The 16511-nt window shown below is 42.7% G+C and overlaps 1 protein-coding gene across 1 annotated transcript in view; it reads right to left on the bottom strand.

Annotated features, from left to right (window-relative positions):
- Nucleotides 1–16511, bottom strand: part of TANC1 (tetratricopeptide repeat, ankyrin repeat and coiled-coil containing 1) — a 226962-nt gene that overhangs the window by 45652 nt on the left and 164799 nt on the right. The window contains 9 exon segments of the mRNA XM_079131851.1: nt 2385–2992; nt 5055–5092; nt 5095–5140; nt 5142–5181; nt 5183–5220; nt 7117–7347; nt 9687–9838; nt 10832–11113; nt 11831–11953. Of these exon segments, the coding sequence (XP_078987977.1) occupies nt 2385–2992; nt 5055–5092; nt 5095–5140; nt 5142–5181; nt 5183–5220; nt 7117–7347; nt 9687–9838; nt 10832–11113; nt 11831–11953 (1558 nt within the window).

The following is a 16511-nucleotide window of genomic DNA, read 5'->3' as shown; positions in this document are numbered from 1 at the left end:
AAAGATGCAAACAACCTGAGTGTCCATCAAGTGATGAATGAACAAAGAAAATGTGGTACACACATACCCTGGAATACTACTCAGTCATGGAAAAGAATGAAATCCTATCATTTGTGACAACATGGATGAAAGTGAAGGTGAGTCAGGATTTGAACTAGCTCTGTAAGGTTCCAAGACATTCCCTGTGAGTATTTAGGTATGTAAGGATCCTAGAAACAACCTCGAGGTCAAGATCAATGTCAAGGACAAGGGTGTGGTGAGTATATGATGACTTAACTACTAGGAGGTTTGCACTGCCATGAAAAACGAGAATGATCACTGAGTTCTAAGACTTCCCAACAGTTTGGGAGGGTGCCTGTGATATGTTAGGGAAAAAAATCCAGGAGGCTGAGGCAGGAGGATCGTTAAGTTCAAGACCAGCCTGGACAACTTGACGAGGTAATCTCAAAATAAAAATAAAAGGGCTGGAGATGTAGGTCAGTGGTAAAATGCCCTTGGTGCTATAAAACAACAACAAAAACCAACAGAAGTAGGACAAGAGAGGAAAGATGGTTTGTATGATAGAAAGAGGCAGAAATAAAAAGGAAAGTGCCACTGCCTCTAAATGTCGGGCCTTCCTCTTCAACTGGGGCAAAACCACAACTGCCTGGGGTAAGGGAAGAGATGCTACTACCTTTCAAGACCCTACCCCAATGTCACCGTGTGTGAAGCATGCCAGAAATCACTGCCCTCCGCTGGAAGTTTCTCCCCGTCAAGTCCTACGGGCAACAAGGCTCCGCCCAGCTTGGTACTCCCCTCCTCACCCACCTTCCAATGTGGGATCCCTTGAGAAAGGGCAGGAACCTCTCTATCTGCCACAGTACTCTGCACATGGTGGGGCCTCAAAAACCACTGCTGAAGTGAACCAGAAGCTCCTTCCAACACTGTTCTCCAGCCTCTGCTGAATGAAGCTCAAGTAGGACAGGGTTTCTCAGGACACCACTGACACTATGGTGCAGAGTGAGCATTTCCTTACATCTGCAGCCTCCGCATCCCTCAGGCCTGCACTCATCTCAGGCCCTCCCCCAGGAGATGTCCCCTCCTATACTGTGAGGACACAGCAGCACTTGGGAGATTACAATCACTAATACTAACTAGTAGTCACTCCACTCTCAGCTCTGCCTGATGCTGCTTGAACTCAATGCTCATTACTCAAAATGAAGCAAAGCTCACTGATGGCTATGGTCCATCTACTTCTGCCCCAAACCCCAGCAACAAACCTACATCCCCTGACGTCTTTCAACTCACGTCTTCACAAACTCAACTATGGCCTTCCTTCCTAGTGATCTGACTTTTCCTAGGAGATCGTCTGACGCGGGTAGCTATACTACGACACACATTACACCTAGCTATCATGGTCTGGCTAAACAACCTGGATGTTAACAGTTCACTGTTCCAATCAGGTTCAAAGATAACAACCAACCTCAAGCCTAGTGTCACCTAAGAACACAACAGCTACCACACAGAACAGCAGCTAGACCTAGCAGGTACCACGAGGCCAACACATGTGGGGAGGAAAACGGCTGAAAGGTTCACAGGTCTTACTCACCTCCTCATTTCTGGGCCCCACATCTGGTCCAATACTCACAACTGTGCTGAGGTATAGTCTAGCAGCCTGTTTGCCCTGTCACTAGAGAGGGGAGTTGGAGGAATCCTGACTCAGAGTGCAGTTATTCAAGAGAGCAAAGAGGAAGGCCCAGGCGAGAAAGTAGAGGGCTTCAGCACAGCCTCACCATCCCTCAAATTCCTCACCTCTCACCCTAAATCATACCAGGCCACACAACAGACAGGCTTGCCTCCTGTCTCCTGGCCTGGCTCTCACTGATCCACTCACACAGAATGAGGCAGCCACGCTGGATCACAGGGCCCTCTTCAGGAACACAGACACCTCTGATCTCAGAAACAAGGTGTCACGTGTTCAAGAGGTGGCAGTACGGGGATCCAAGAAGGAGCCCAAGACCCAGAGATGAGCACCCCTGGAGGAGCCCACTATTCATGGGGGGGTAGGTTTCATGCCCCACATGTGACCCTGTTGAAGTTAGGAGTGGGAGGAAATGGAGATCTGTTAGACACTGGCAGAAAATATAATCCAGGCACTGCCCTGCTTCTCTTCCACCCCAAATACCAGAGTCCTGAAATTCCAATAGTCAAAGGCTTTTGTATTGAAGTGGAGAGAATTTTCCACAGACCCCTCCCTCAGCCCAAAGGGCAGAAAACAAAGGAACAAAACTGAATGATTCATTCTGCGTTGTTGCCTTTCCACTAAAAACCATGGAGCAGAGTTGGAAATCCTCCTCCTGAGGGCACGGCGCTCCCTGCAGAGTGTAGCTCAGCGGTCTGCATACCTGGGCTCACACAGGAAGGCTGTACTCTCGCCATCTGCTCTCCAGACCAGCCACTCCCTGAAGGATGGGTGGCAGAACATGCGGGTTTTGTCCCTCCTCTTAATGAGGAAGCAGGAGAGGGCATCCATCCTCTGCTGAAAGTCTTCCCAGCCCTGCTCGCCTTGGATGTGGCCGGCATTAATAGCCTGAAATATCTGCTCGTCCGTCATGGGGTGGAGGGATGCAAGGGCCACATTTAAAATTGGAAGTGCTCTCTCAAAGGCTGACTGTGTCATGAACTTCATGTTGCACTGCAGCAAATACAGCTCGGACAGAGACACGGGCACCACTTTGTAGCTGGCACTTTTAATGACCAGGTGTCCCCTCTGGAAGAGGTCCAGGGTGAGTTTGAGATATAGGTAGGAGCCGAGGCTCCGCAGCACCAGGTGGCTGCTGACCTTCCCAATGAGCGTGGCGTCAGCCTTGCCATTCAGGGAGATGTTGCTGAGGATGTCTTGGCTGCTGTGCACTCTGTGCTGCACATAGGCATGAAGGTCGCTGTGAATGTCTTTGTTGTCTGGGAAGTCATCTAAGGAAAGCTTGACAAACGGCAGTGCACTTATGATTTCCTGCAAAAAGACAAAAACCCATAGTGTTGCTCCACAGAGGTTCTTTTTTTATTTCAGCTGCATTTTAAACCAGGTTCACTAGTTTTCTTTCAAGGAGGATTTTCATGGATTACAGGGACTCATTGTTTTGTATTAAAACGTGTAATAGGATAAGGTACAGATAAAAAGCTTATGTGAAAGAAATCCTGATGCGAGATAGAATCAGTATAGGCTTTCCCAAGGCCCACATCAAGGACCAAGAGCCAGGTAAGGAGAGAAAAAGCTCTGAGCAGAAGGGGCTACCAAGCCAATATCTAGAGGGGCATTGAAACCATGCAGGTGACCTATAATCCTTATGTTGTGCAACTGGTTATGTATCATGGATAAAACAAACCAACACTGCATGTCTAAGAACACAGCCAGGCCCTGAGGAAAGAGATATCCCTACCTGTGCATTAGGTACTGGGACTATGCAACCCAACCAGGAAATCTGAGGCTACCCCAGTTCATGTCCCTTGAGAGCACATGGTAAAAAAACTGACTGTTTCAATATGGCATGCTATCATTTTTTAAAATTGATGATTAAGTAAACTTTTAAGTTGAACTATGACATATGTACATTGGTGCAAATATCATAATTGCACATTAATTTTCACAAACACAAAAAGACCTATGCACCTGGCAACTAGAAACATCACCAGCTCCCACAAGCCCATGACCTCTCCTGTCTCCCTCATTCCAAATATAAGCACAAGCCTAACACCTAACAGTAGAGAGAACTTTAACCTGTTTTTTTTTTTTTAACTTCCCACCATCATTTCTGAGGTATTTAAGCATGTGTGTCCTTCTCTAATTAGGCAATTGTAGGGAGAGGGCAGAATAAAATCATTTTCATTTTACATGAATGCTAATTGAACCTCAGAAAACTCACACATTCAGGAAGTGAAACACAAGACCCATTTCTGTGCCATGTATTGCTCAGTTATGCTGAGTAAAACTGACTAAAAAGCACAAGAATCAAAGGTTCACAAAAACAAACATGAAGCCAGGTATGATGCACACCTGTTATCTTAGTTACTCAGGAGGCTAAGGCAGGAGGATGGCCAATCTGAGGTCAGTCTGGGCAACTTAGTGAGACCCTGTCTCAAAAAAAAAAAGGGACTTGGGATATAGCTGGATAGTAAAGAGCTTGCCTAGCACGTGTGAAGCTGGGCTTAATCCCTGGTACTGCAAAAACCAAAAAGCTAACAACAATGAATCAAATTTAGCTGAGGTCCAATCCCAGTTTTAACATGCAAGAAAAAATAATAATAAACTAAACACCATTTTAAAATAGGTATTGTCAAAAAATGGCAAAAGTCAAAATCTTTTTTCTACATGTCTTTGTTGAAAATGGATAGGTATAGTCAATGGTTAATGTAAAATGAATGAGTCTGAATGAAGAAGATAAGAGGACAAAAAAAAAATCACTGTTCACCACATTGCAAGTGTTACTGCATGTTGAAGTTTTATAAAGAACATACATCTCAGAATAAGCTTAAAATCTCTTTTATGCCTGATTTTCCCTTCAAAAAACAAAACAAACAAACAAATAATAAAAAACACCTGAGTTGGAGATATAGCTCAGTGATAGAGCATGTGCTCAGCATGCCATGAGGTCCTGGGTTTGATCCCCAGCACTGCAAACCAAACAAACCCCACAAAGACCCACTGTAAACCCATGGAAATAACTACCAGCAAGGAACTGCTTGTGACTGCAGGAGACCAGGTAGCCAGAAACCTCAGGTGACTTACTACACATCTACTCTGAATTACAGTAAAGTGGAACTCGATATTGCCATTTGAGCAGTACAAGTACTGGTCAATGTGGTAGGACACTACCTGCTATCTTGATAAATATGCCCTCGGAGGCTATGCAGGCCAGAGCTCTGCCCATCTAGAGCTCTTTGGAATGATTTTTCAAGTCCTGACATAGGTTTCAATTCAGCATCGAAATGGTTTACAACATTTTATGTTATTAGTATTTATCACTATACAACTGGATATGGGGATTATAAAGAGAATTGAGAATTCTTTTTATTACCTGAAAATTTGCTCTTACAGTCACAATCAACTTCAACAGGCAGGAAATTTAGAAATAATTTTGGTAAGTAATGAAGAAAGTGTATCTCACATAATCAGGTTTATGAAACTCAGCTTCATTTAAGCACTATCAAAATAATGTATTCTTCTTCAGGAATTTTCCTGCTCTAAAGGATAAAATAATTTTTTCAAATTTAGCAATTATACATTTCTATAAGATTGCACCACCCAGTGTATTTTAATGCACAGTTTAAAGTGTTAGAAAAACTATAAAGGTTTACATATGGCAGAAGACATGGATTTTGCAGAAGCATATTTTCTATTAAATTTATAATGAAAACCAGAACACAGAGCCAAAAGAAAATCAATTCTCACAAAACAGTTTTCAAAAACATATTGCATTACACACATTAGCAGAATCTCAATCATGTATATAATACAGTTAGCTCTTCACAAACTGCTAGCACTAGGGTGGTCTACAGCAAAAACAACACACACAGAGACCAAATAAGGAAAAGACACAGGGGTCCCCCATTAGAACTCCTTGGAGATTCCAGGCAAGGAAAACTGACCTCTCCCACCAAGCCCTGGCTGTTCCACCCCAGCCCTCAGGGTGAGACTGCCTTATAGATGTCTAGAGCAGGGTTCTTCCCTCAAGTCTGTCTAGTTTTCCATTTATTAGTGCCAGTTTTCTATCAGGGAATGGAGAACAATGGCATATCAATCTCAATCCCTCTCTCTAGCCCTTTCTGGCAGAAGTGCTATGTAGGCAGGTAAATCAACTCACACAGTAAGGAGCAAAGGGGAGGAAGGATAGAAACCTGAAGTGCCCATGATGTCACTAGCATCTCCTTATTTAATTAAAGACTATCTGGGGGCAAAAAGTTCAAATAGAAGCTTCTAGAAATGGCCTTAGGGGCTGGACCATGGTGGTGCACACCTATGTCCCAGTGGCTCGGGAGGTTGAGGCAGGAGGATTGTGAGTTCAAAGCCAGCCTCAGCAAAAGTGAGACACTACGCAATTCAGTGAGACCCGGTCTCTAAATAAAATACAAAATAAGGATGGGGATGTGGCTCAGTGATTGAGTGTCTCTGAGTTCAATCCAGGTACTCACCCCAAAAAGGAAATGGCCCTAAGTTTTGACTAGAATGAGTCGGGCTCCTAAACAAAAAAATGTTAGAAAATTCCCCCAAACAATCCTATTCCCATGCTTTCGAGGAGTGCAAAATATGTAGGCAAGACTTCAGAGAGCAGGGAATCTAAATAGCTTAGAGTTACTATGGCAGACCAGAACACCCTCCCGAGACTGTAAAGGACTACTGAACTGAAGACAAGCAGGTGCCTGGCCTTCTAGCCCAAAAGCAGGACATAAATTTGTACACGTGTCCCTCTACCTGTTTCAATGAGGAAGAACTGAAGTTAATCACTAAAGACAAGTACAAACCCTCATCAGCTAGAGACAGCAGCAGAGGACTCTGGAACAACCCTACCAACCAGCTCTTATCCATCAGTTTCCTGCTTACCTTCCCAATGTTTCCACCTCCAGAAGCCTAAAACTGCTTTCCTTTATCCTGCTACTTCTCTAAAACTCACTGCTCTTTGTTGAAGATCCCAAATAAGTCAGAGCCTTGAAGTCCCTGCTTTGAGTTACTTTTCATGGAGGTTTCCCCCACCTGGCATGTATTGCATGCCTTAAGATATTTGCTTGTTTTTTCTCCTCTTAATCTGTCTATTGTCAGCTCATTCCATAGACTGAAACATCAAACCTTCAGAGGATTGAAAGAATGTCTCCTGTCCCCTACTGTTAGAAACTGGCTTTTCTGGTACTGTTCAGTTGTAGAGCTCATTCTTATTAGAGATGTTTCATTGAAAACTATCCCACTGAGGGGTGTGGAGGGACCTCAGGGGGAGTCTGGTTCTCAGGAGGGGACCAGATGTACACTGATTCATCTACATCCTCTCTGCCACCCAGGGCTGAGCTGACTATCCTCCTTCTGAGGAGCACCCAGGCATCCTGTACTGGTACTGGGGACAGGGGCACTGGGGTCTGTTGAGAGGTACCGTTTCTCAGGCTTGTGAGTGGCTCCAGCACTCCCCTCTTGAAAGCAGCCACTGGGTCCTGCACACAGGATCTGAGGCTCAGCATACTCTGCAGCTGGGGTTCCTTTATCAGAAGGTCTCTGTAGGCGGTCAGCTGATGGGACCGGCACAGCAAAGCTGCAATGCTATGCACGAATTCGGGCACCAGGCACGTGTATGTGTTGTCAGCCTGGCAGTAGTGGTAGGCCACCACCTACGGAGGAAGCAGAGCTGTCAGCATCACCCCAGTCTCTCCACGTAGCACCTTCTAAAACCTCAAAGAACACAACACTGCCTGTTCAACAGGATAACAAGATACACTGCTTCTATTCCCAAAGATTGGAGTCATTCATTAGTTTAATTGATTTGTTTATTCCTTCCATCATGTGGTTTGCTAAGTTCTCAGCAGACTTTTGATTGAAGCCACAAATTTATCTTGATTAGTACGAAAATCAGCACAACTTGCTCTGGATTGAATAATAGAAGCTAGTAAAATTATGTATACAACCTACCCTGGCTTAGAGGAATCCCATAAGCAACCCCAATGTTCTTGGCATTGCAATCAGCAATGCGTTTCTGTTCTCAGAAACAGAAGCACCTCTTTAGGGAACCCTCTGCTGCCCGCAAAAAGCAGATAATCAAGTTGACGGCTCTGAAACCCAGGCTGCAAAGTCAGCTGCTGCTTCTTCCCGGCGAGGAGGGGTGGGGCAGGCTTAAGCTCTCAGAAACCTCCCCAAACCCACATTTCATCAAGAGACCACTGTACAGGTTCCACATGGACTCTGAAGGGTGAAAAAATCACAAGTTACAAGTTACAGATTTCTGCCTGGCCTGTAAAGGGGCACATGGTAGGACAGAAGGAGTTGCTCAAGTATCAACAGGATGAAGAGTGAGCCCTTTGTCATATGGATCCACGGTGGCAGCAAGTTATTTGTTAGACAGACACCAAATAAAGTGCCAGAGGCAGAACCCTTGGGAAGAGGAAGCGTGCTGTATGTAATGAAAAGGAAGCATGTGTGAGTTAAGGAAGGGGAAAAGGGCCAAACCCTTGTGTAGGTACACTGTTTCTCAGAAGAGCCTGAGCCCCCACCAGCCTGCTCAGCTCTGCAACCCCCTGCAGCAAGAAGGCCCAGAACCACCAGCTGCAGTACACAGCTAAGGGCAACAGGCACAGAAGTTAAGTACCCTGCGGAGGTGACAGGAATGGCCAAAGATCTAGGATGAGACACCCAGGCTGTGAACTCTTAGAAAACAAGAAGCAGGAGTAGACATAGACCAGATCTTCTCTGGCCACCTTGGAACCACTGTGTGACTTCTGACTTAGAGTAAACATATCATCCACGTTTAGAAGAAAGCTGAGACTGCTCTTTAACTCTCACCTGGACAGAGATCAGCAGGAACGTATATGAGGTCCCCATGAGCGTGTGCAAACCACCACCAGGTACCAGGAAACTCAGTCTTATTAGGTGTTTGTCAAAAGCAGTTTGCAACCCAAAAGTAGGTCATGAAATCAATTTGGGGCCATGGACAGCTTTTTTTTTTTTAATTAATAAAGTGAAATTAAATTACCAGAATATATTACACAATGTAAAAATGAACTTTGGTAATGCTTTTGCTTCTGTTACATGTGTGACTGTGCAGGAGTACTGGATCTCTAGCGTAAGATGTATTTCTTAGTATGGGCTACGATCAAAGGGGTTTCAAAAATCACTGTAGCAGTGGTAGCTTTGAAGATTGCACCACAATCCTCATCTGAGATCACCCGTTCATGACCAGAAGACAGTTATGAACCAGTGGTCAGAGTCATCGGGGCTGACCAGCTGTCACCTGAGATGCAGATGGAGATGGGAGGGGATCTGGGGGCGAGTAGCATTTGTTTTAGTCCCTACACCAACCTAATCACTGGGGGTGTCCTCAGGAGGTGCCCTTCAGCATTGCTGTCCCCGGTGGTTGTCTAGCTCCACCACCTCACACCACCGCTGCCAAGTGAGACCCATGGGGCTCATTAGGGCAAGAAATGTAACCACTCTAATGTCCAAAGGCAGCTCATGAACCAGTGATGAATGTGGAGCAGAAGGAAAATTTCAGAAGCTCCTTGATGAGCATGCATTTAGGATGGGGAAGCCAGCTAAGCTTCTTTTACAATCTCACAAGAAACTTCAACAGAAGAATGCAGGAAACCAAAGGCTCCAGGCAACAGAGATCAGGCGAAGGAGAAGTCTAGGTCAAGTTAAAAGTTCTTCATCTCCTGCTCACAGAGCAAATTAAAGAGGACATGTGCTTCTAAGGATGGATTTGAGGTCAGCACACATGATTTCTCCTGCTGCTTGGAGGAACTCTTTTAATACACTCTTTTAGACAGATAATAGTCCACTGCAATCATCCTTAGATATTTACTTTCATTAATAATTTTTGAGTACTCTATCGCAATTTTATTAAAGGCTAAGCTAAAGCAGTTGTTGCTGTTTTAAGATCCTCTTTCTAACTCACTTCTCAGAAACCAAACTAGCAAATCTCTATTTGGAGGGTTCCCATAAAACAAGAGCAGGTTACCTTAGAAGCCAGGTATTTCACCGCCTCCTCTCTTGGTCTCTGGTTTTCAGAAGTACCAGGTCCAGCAGATGTTTTGGTCGAATTGAGACCACTTGTAGAAGAACTTGGTGAAAGCAATGGAGTGAAAGGAAGGTCCTGGGTGGGATCTGCTGCTAGAGAAGAGATCCACCTCATTATAGGATCAGCACACATGTATGATGGGATATGGACTATACTTCTTGATTAGTTCCAGAAAGTGTTTTAACAAGTAAAGAGTGAACATGGCCCAAAATTAGGGGACTGAATGAGAATACCAGCCCCCCACCCATCTCCCATGACCAAGTTGCCTACCCAGAGAACTACTATTTCCAGTTTCCCTTATTAAATTTTTATTATGATTATGATTATGATGATTTTGGTACTGGGGCTTGAACCCAGGGGTACTTTTCCACTGAGCTACATCCCCAGTCCTTTGATTTTTTTTAAAGTTTGAGATAGGGTCTCACTAAGCTACTTAGGGCCTCATCAAGTTGTTGAGGCTGGCCTAGAACTTGTAATCCTCCTATTTCAGCCTCCAGAGTTGCTAGGGTTATAGGCATGTGCCACACACCCTTATTAAATTCTTTCAGTTTTAAAAAAAGAATCTCATATGGCCCCCTTGTTCTTGTTTACCATATTTAAAAACACTTTCTTTGTAATGGGTTTACTGAATATAAAATAAGCAGGGATTAGACAAATATTTGGCTATTTGAATTCATAACTTAGTTTTAATAATTTTTGTAAATCCAGCATAGAAAACAAAGGCTTCAGTGAATAGGATACAAAATAATACTGCACTGTTTTTCCAAGAAGCCCAACCCCTTGATTTTAGGACTCAAATCTCCCCAGGGCACTTGACCCATCTCTGTTTATATAAAGAGGGAAATGGGTTCCAGATGAGGAGGGTATCAGGGAAGGCTGGTCTCATCCCAGGTTGTAGCGAATACACACTATGACAGATGGAAGTATTCAGATAGTTCATTTAACATATGATTGCAAACCTGACAGAGTAGCTGGAACAACTTAAGGAAAACTGGTAATTTATATGTACTGAAACAGCAATTTCCTCCCTCTATCTTATATTAAAATAAAACAAGCTAGAGACAAGTAACTAAACATTGACATACTTTTAGGAGATGAACTGGGGCTGTTGGAAGCAATCTGCCTCATGCGGCTCCCATGGCAGCTCAGTGCCACCAACTTGGAAATGATTGCTGTCTTCCCAAATCCCACATTTCCAACAACCACTGCTCCTCTATTTTCTGCCAGCTCCGTGTTCCTCAAGTTTTCTTCAATCTGGTGAAAAAGCCAATCCCTTCCCACAAACACGGAGTCTGTTGTGATGCTTGGGACTTCAAACAGCAGGGGTTTCAACAAAATGTCTTGTGGCTTGTAGGGAGCAAATCGAGCTTTGAAAAAATAATTTTTTAAGAAAAAAATGTCAATTTTATACCTTATGAAACTTATATTATTGCTTATGTATCTTTAAGTAATTCTAATCTGGTCCTATTAATTTTTCTGTAATACCTCACTTATCATATCCTGTAGGTCCTACAGAGTGTCCTATTAAAATGATTTGTGGTCCTCTCATGCCTCCATTCTCATGACTCAAGGCAGACACACATAGAAAGCAATGCAAGGGGCCAAACCACGTCTCACTAGTTTATCTGCAGCCATATGTAAGACATGTTTCTTCTACCCACTTCATGAGTAAAATGCAAACACATTTTCCTAGACACAGGGGCACAACTCTCATCTGGGTGTGATGGCACTTTGCGCACATGATAAGGCTGCTGACCACACCACTATGTGGCATAGGCAGATGTAGGATATGGCTGACATGGCCCACAGAACTGAAACAAAACTGATTATTTGTTAGCAGAAAATCTAATGAGTGCCAAATTACCCTTCACACTGTGGAGTTCTTTTCTATCCCAGAAGAATTTAATCATGAATTTAAGGAAGAAACCCAAACTATTAAGGAGGGCCTCCTAGCATATCTTATAGATACATTTTAGCATACACACACACCTCACAGAATGTTTTAAAACCAGGTGGTTTCAATATTGGTTATCAGAGAATGAACTCATCATATCCACCGTGACATTAGATACAAGGATAAATACCTTTAACTTCCTGTGCCCTACCTCCGGCCGTATTGTGCCATGGTAATCTAATTGAAGTCCGGAGAGGAGCATTTCTCTGCCCATCTAAATAACTCAGATCTTCCAATTTGGTAGAGCTTGTGGCTGCAATATTAAATTGAAGTTTAGTTTAATGCTGAGTTTAATGTCATACTTAAACTACTGTAAGTTATAAATTACTAAGCAAGTCAGTTCAGACTTTCAACCAAATTTACTTAAGAATATTTCTTTGCCCTGGTTTATTTTCCCAGCGATACTCTTAATTGAAAAGTGGTAAAACCCAAGCAACTACTCTTAAATCAAAGTTATGTTGATTTGGTTGCCAGAAGAATTCTCCATGATTACTGCAAAGAGACAGACTTCACCATACATTTTTTTATGAAGAAACTTGACACTCAAGAACTACTCAGTAAAGTTCAGTACTTACTACAAATACGTGGCATGGCACTAGATTCTTCTCTGCAGCTCTGGGGAGCATGCTACTGTTTGGAATTCCAGCCTTGTTGATTAAATAAGCATATTCTGCATGTATAATCCCATCATATTTGGAATATTAAAGGTCAGCTCTTGACAGTAAAAGTACAAATACTTTCTTAAGCTTCAAATACATATATATTTTAATGTGTTGTATAATACATTGTATAGATTTTTTTTATTATAGACATAAGTAGTCATATTTACTTCTGACCAAATCAGTAAGATTCATAGCATATAGGTACTAGTTTAAAAAGCTTAATTAAGGACATTAACACATACCCAGTAGTTGGATGGATTATAAAAATAATTAGTGTGAAATAATTTTGCTAATTCTCAGCAAATATTAGAAGTAAATATATAGTACATGTTTTTGCCTTACAAATATCAAAAAACTTATTCACATATACATTCTAGGTCAGAATGAGAGAAATAAAATGAAATCTAATTTGATTTATGGATGAAATGATCCAACATTAAGTACTGCCAAACCTTGGCATATGATTATTCTCCAGGATATTAAAATATATGCATCATTTAAAAGCAAAAAAAGGAGACCAGAGAGAGCTGCAGTTCCAAGGCTAAGGCTTCTAAGGACTGGTGAAGTCATTAGTGGAACCAGGTGGTAAGGGACTGTCAAGGTGGGCTCTCTTCTGAAAACCTTCTGGTGACACCACAGGCTCTGACCCAGCATCCAGCTGCCCCCAGCACCAGCTCTTCCTACTCTCCCTCCTAAGGTTTCCATCTTTTTTCCCTCACTGTCCACAACACTCCCTCTTTTACTTTCATCTGACAAAAACCTAGGGGTTGGGGTCTGGGACTGTCTCTGTGATGCCCCATCCCTTCTTTCCGCATCCTCACAGGTAATCAAGTATGTGCCCTTCCCAGTCAGCAGAGAAACATCTGAAGCCTACCTTCATAACAGCATACACCTATGCTTCTGCACCCTCTTGGTTCACATGCACAGCCAAATTACAAACTGTATGAACATTTAAGTGAATACTCTACACATAGCCAGGGTCCAAGAAAATCTCTCCCATTAGGGACTTGCTAATTCTGTATGCAGATCTTCCAAACAGACCTAAGGTAGACTAATCAATGGCAGTCTTGAACTTCCCTGCAGGTCTTCACACTGGGCATGTGAAACTTCCTGGGGCAGGAAATGGAACCACCCCCATCCCTCTAAGGTCCTCATATCTCCAGGCTCCCTATAGGCACATACAGGAACATGTTTCTAGGCTCCTGCCTGAGACCTGGGACTAATCCTACTCTAAGCAGAAAGGGTCATCACAACCATCACCTGTACTTTGCTTCAGAGCCAGAACAGTCACAAATGTAATACAAGCTGCTGCAGCCCAAAGACTACAAAGATGCCGGCAGCCCCAAAAGGGTTTCCTGTTTCCCCTCTTTCCCCAACCCCTTAAACAGAACACTCAGTTTGTAATTTCATGACAATGAAAGGAATTAAAAGTAGGTGACTATAAAAGACATTCCAAATAAAAAACTGCAAAAAGAAGCCCTTGTTTGACATGGTATGATCCCAGGTGCCTGTTTTCAGACTTCCAGTCACCTCCAAAATGCACAACAAAGCAGTCTCAGCACCTCCACACTGAGCTTGGCCCACTCTCCACTTCAAAGGAGAGTAAGCCAAGTTGAAAGTGGCATTAGGGCCTGCAAGCCACCAGCTGCAGCTACCTCTGCCTTCTAAGACACTTTCAGAACCACAGAGATACCTAAGCAGAAGCAGTGAAGCTCCAGCTGTTCAGTCATGTGCACAAATGTCCCCACCCAGCGGAACAGGCGATTGGACTGTCCTGCTTTCTCACACACCCAGGCTGGATTCTCAGACATTCCACCAGTAAGAGTCAGACTCATGCTCAGTATTAACAATAAAGGCTTTCAAAATTCCAAAAACTATTTAGGGTCCAGAAGAATCAGAGGTTAGCAGTAATTTCATGCTGCAATAACGTATGAATATATAACATGCTAACATCTCTATGATTAAATCGATTATTCATCTTGGTGCCTGTATGTGCACACTAACATCTAGGTGAGAAGCACATTTCAAGATGTTGCAGGAAAGAGGTTATTTTTTGGGGTAAGGGGAATGTGAAAGGAGGGAGAAGAGACCCCTCTAAGCAGAAAAAAGAGCAACACCTGCTAAAACTTAAGCTGTGGATTAATTTATCAAAGGTAAATGTCAGTACTCCAGGAAATTACCAGTTAGTGTTTCAAGGAAAATGGAATTCAACTGGTGGTTGTTTGTTTGTTTCCTGGAGAATTTAACAGTGTCCTAAGATCTGCACAGAAAATAGTTCAAAGGAAAAAAAGTCGTCAAAAATAATAGAATGATATAATCTATCATCTGACTTCTAATTAAACTATAACTTTAAAGGCTTGATATCCTGTTTTCTTATATAAAGTAAAAAAGTATCCATGTCATACATTTTGAAGTGACCTACAGCATTTCCAGTCAATTCCACTCTAACAAATAACTTTGAAAAGAACATCTCTGCATAGCAAAACAACCCCCAAGCCTAGCCAACTTAAGTTTACAATCTTTGAAACCCACACCCTCACCAAAAAAGAAGTTTTTTGTGCTACACAGTTAACAGACAACTGTACCAGGGTAGATGACAGTAAAGGCTGGCAACCTCAGGGACAGGTCCTATATCACTCTCCAGTCCTTACCTTATCTCCAAAACATTTTTTCTATCGAATGTCAATTTACTCCTGTTTATGTGGATCGTAGCATGCAAATATTTCCAAGTGATTCCTGTGTATGGTCCTTCACATTTTATTTCAATCTGTCCAACACTGAGTGTTCTGTTTGTAGCAGTCTATCTTTTCATAACTAAACAAATAGTGCTACATACAGTCTACACAAGAATTTTATTCTTTTCCATAATACTTGGGACATCTTGCCATTCCCTCTCGACTGAGGTTTAGTTTTAGAAACAGAATGGTATATAATGTAGAATCTACCAGTTTCTAGCTTGTTAACAGATACCATGGGGTAAAGCACTTGCCTAGTTCCCTTCAAAATACGCCTTTAGGGCTGGGTTGTGGTTCAGTGGTGGAACACTTGCCTAGCACATGTGAAACAGTAGGTTCAATCTTCAGCACCACATAAAAATAAATAAGATAAAGGTATGGTGTTCATCTACAACTAAAGAAATATTTTTTAAAAATATGCATTTAGTTTTTAAAACTATGCAATAGAGGAGAAATGACTAAACCTATTAGGTCAGGTAGTCTTTGCTAAAACCCAGAAGTAAAATCCTCCTATACCACAGGAGGACAAAAAGAGGCTAATGCATGAGCATAGCAGAAATCAGAAATCTCCACTCTGTAATGATGGCAGATTCCCGGAAAGCTCACCTCACAGTCACTCACTGTCACTTCACATGGCAGGAGACCACATGGAGAATATCCAGCAGAAAATGTAACCCCAAATGGGGCACTTTTAACATCACTAAAGCCAATGCATTAATGTTTCCTAATTTTGAAATATCAATTAAATCAAATACAACTTGCTAGTTTGTTGAAGAAAATGAAGCTGTCAAGCTCTAGTAGAGTACAAGTGACCCATTCATCATAACTAGGTGACTATGACCCAAAATGCCTTGGGTGCAATGTATTATGTTAAAGGGTGGGATGGTGGTGAGAGGACAGAAAAGTTTTCAGAAGACCCATCTCTCAATACACACAATGCTCTCTAGCACTTCTCTTTGGCAGACACGCCAAATCCCTCTTCTGGAACAAGGCCATTCTTCTTCCTTTGAAAGTGAATTAGAGTTGTACCTCAGAACTTTTCCATTAAGGCCATTTATTTACCAGCTGCTTCAGAGTTCCATCATAAAAAACACCCAACAGCAGCCAGAATGACCTAGCACATCCCCAAGGAGCAATGTAAATTATAGAAAAATCCTTTGATGTAGGAAGAGAGAATCTGGGTCCATGCATTTTAGTAAAGGAGACATTTTAAGTGCTACAACGGTAACAAAGAATTACCATAACAAGTTCCTCTCTAAATTCAGCCCAAGAGCATGGGGTGGAGACTAACACCTTCCAAAGCAGGCACACTGACTTAGATGAAGAGTGCCTCTCCCCACCTACCCCAGGCTGCTCTCCTCCTTCCCTGAGGACCAGCAACTGCCAATCCATCTGTGCACTGGCACTGCCATTT

This window comes from Sciurus vulgaris (assembly GCF_902686455.1).
Source record: "Sciurus vulgaris genome assembly, chromosome: 3".
In the NCBI taxonomy this organism is placed as follows: domain Eukaryota; kingdom Metazoa; phylum Chordata; class Mammalia; order Rodentia; family Sciuridae; genus Sciurus; species Sciurus vulgaris.
The sequence above is the reverse complement of the archived record's forward strand: the minus strand, read 5'-3'. Positions and strand labels throughout refer to the sequence as shown.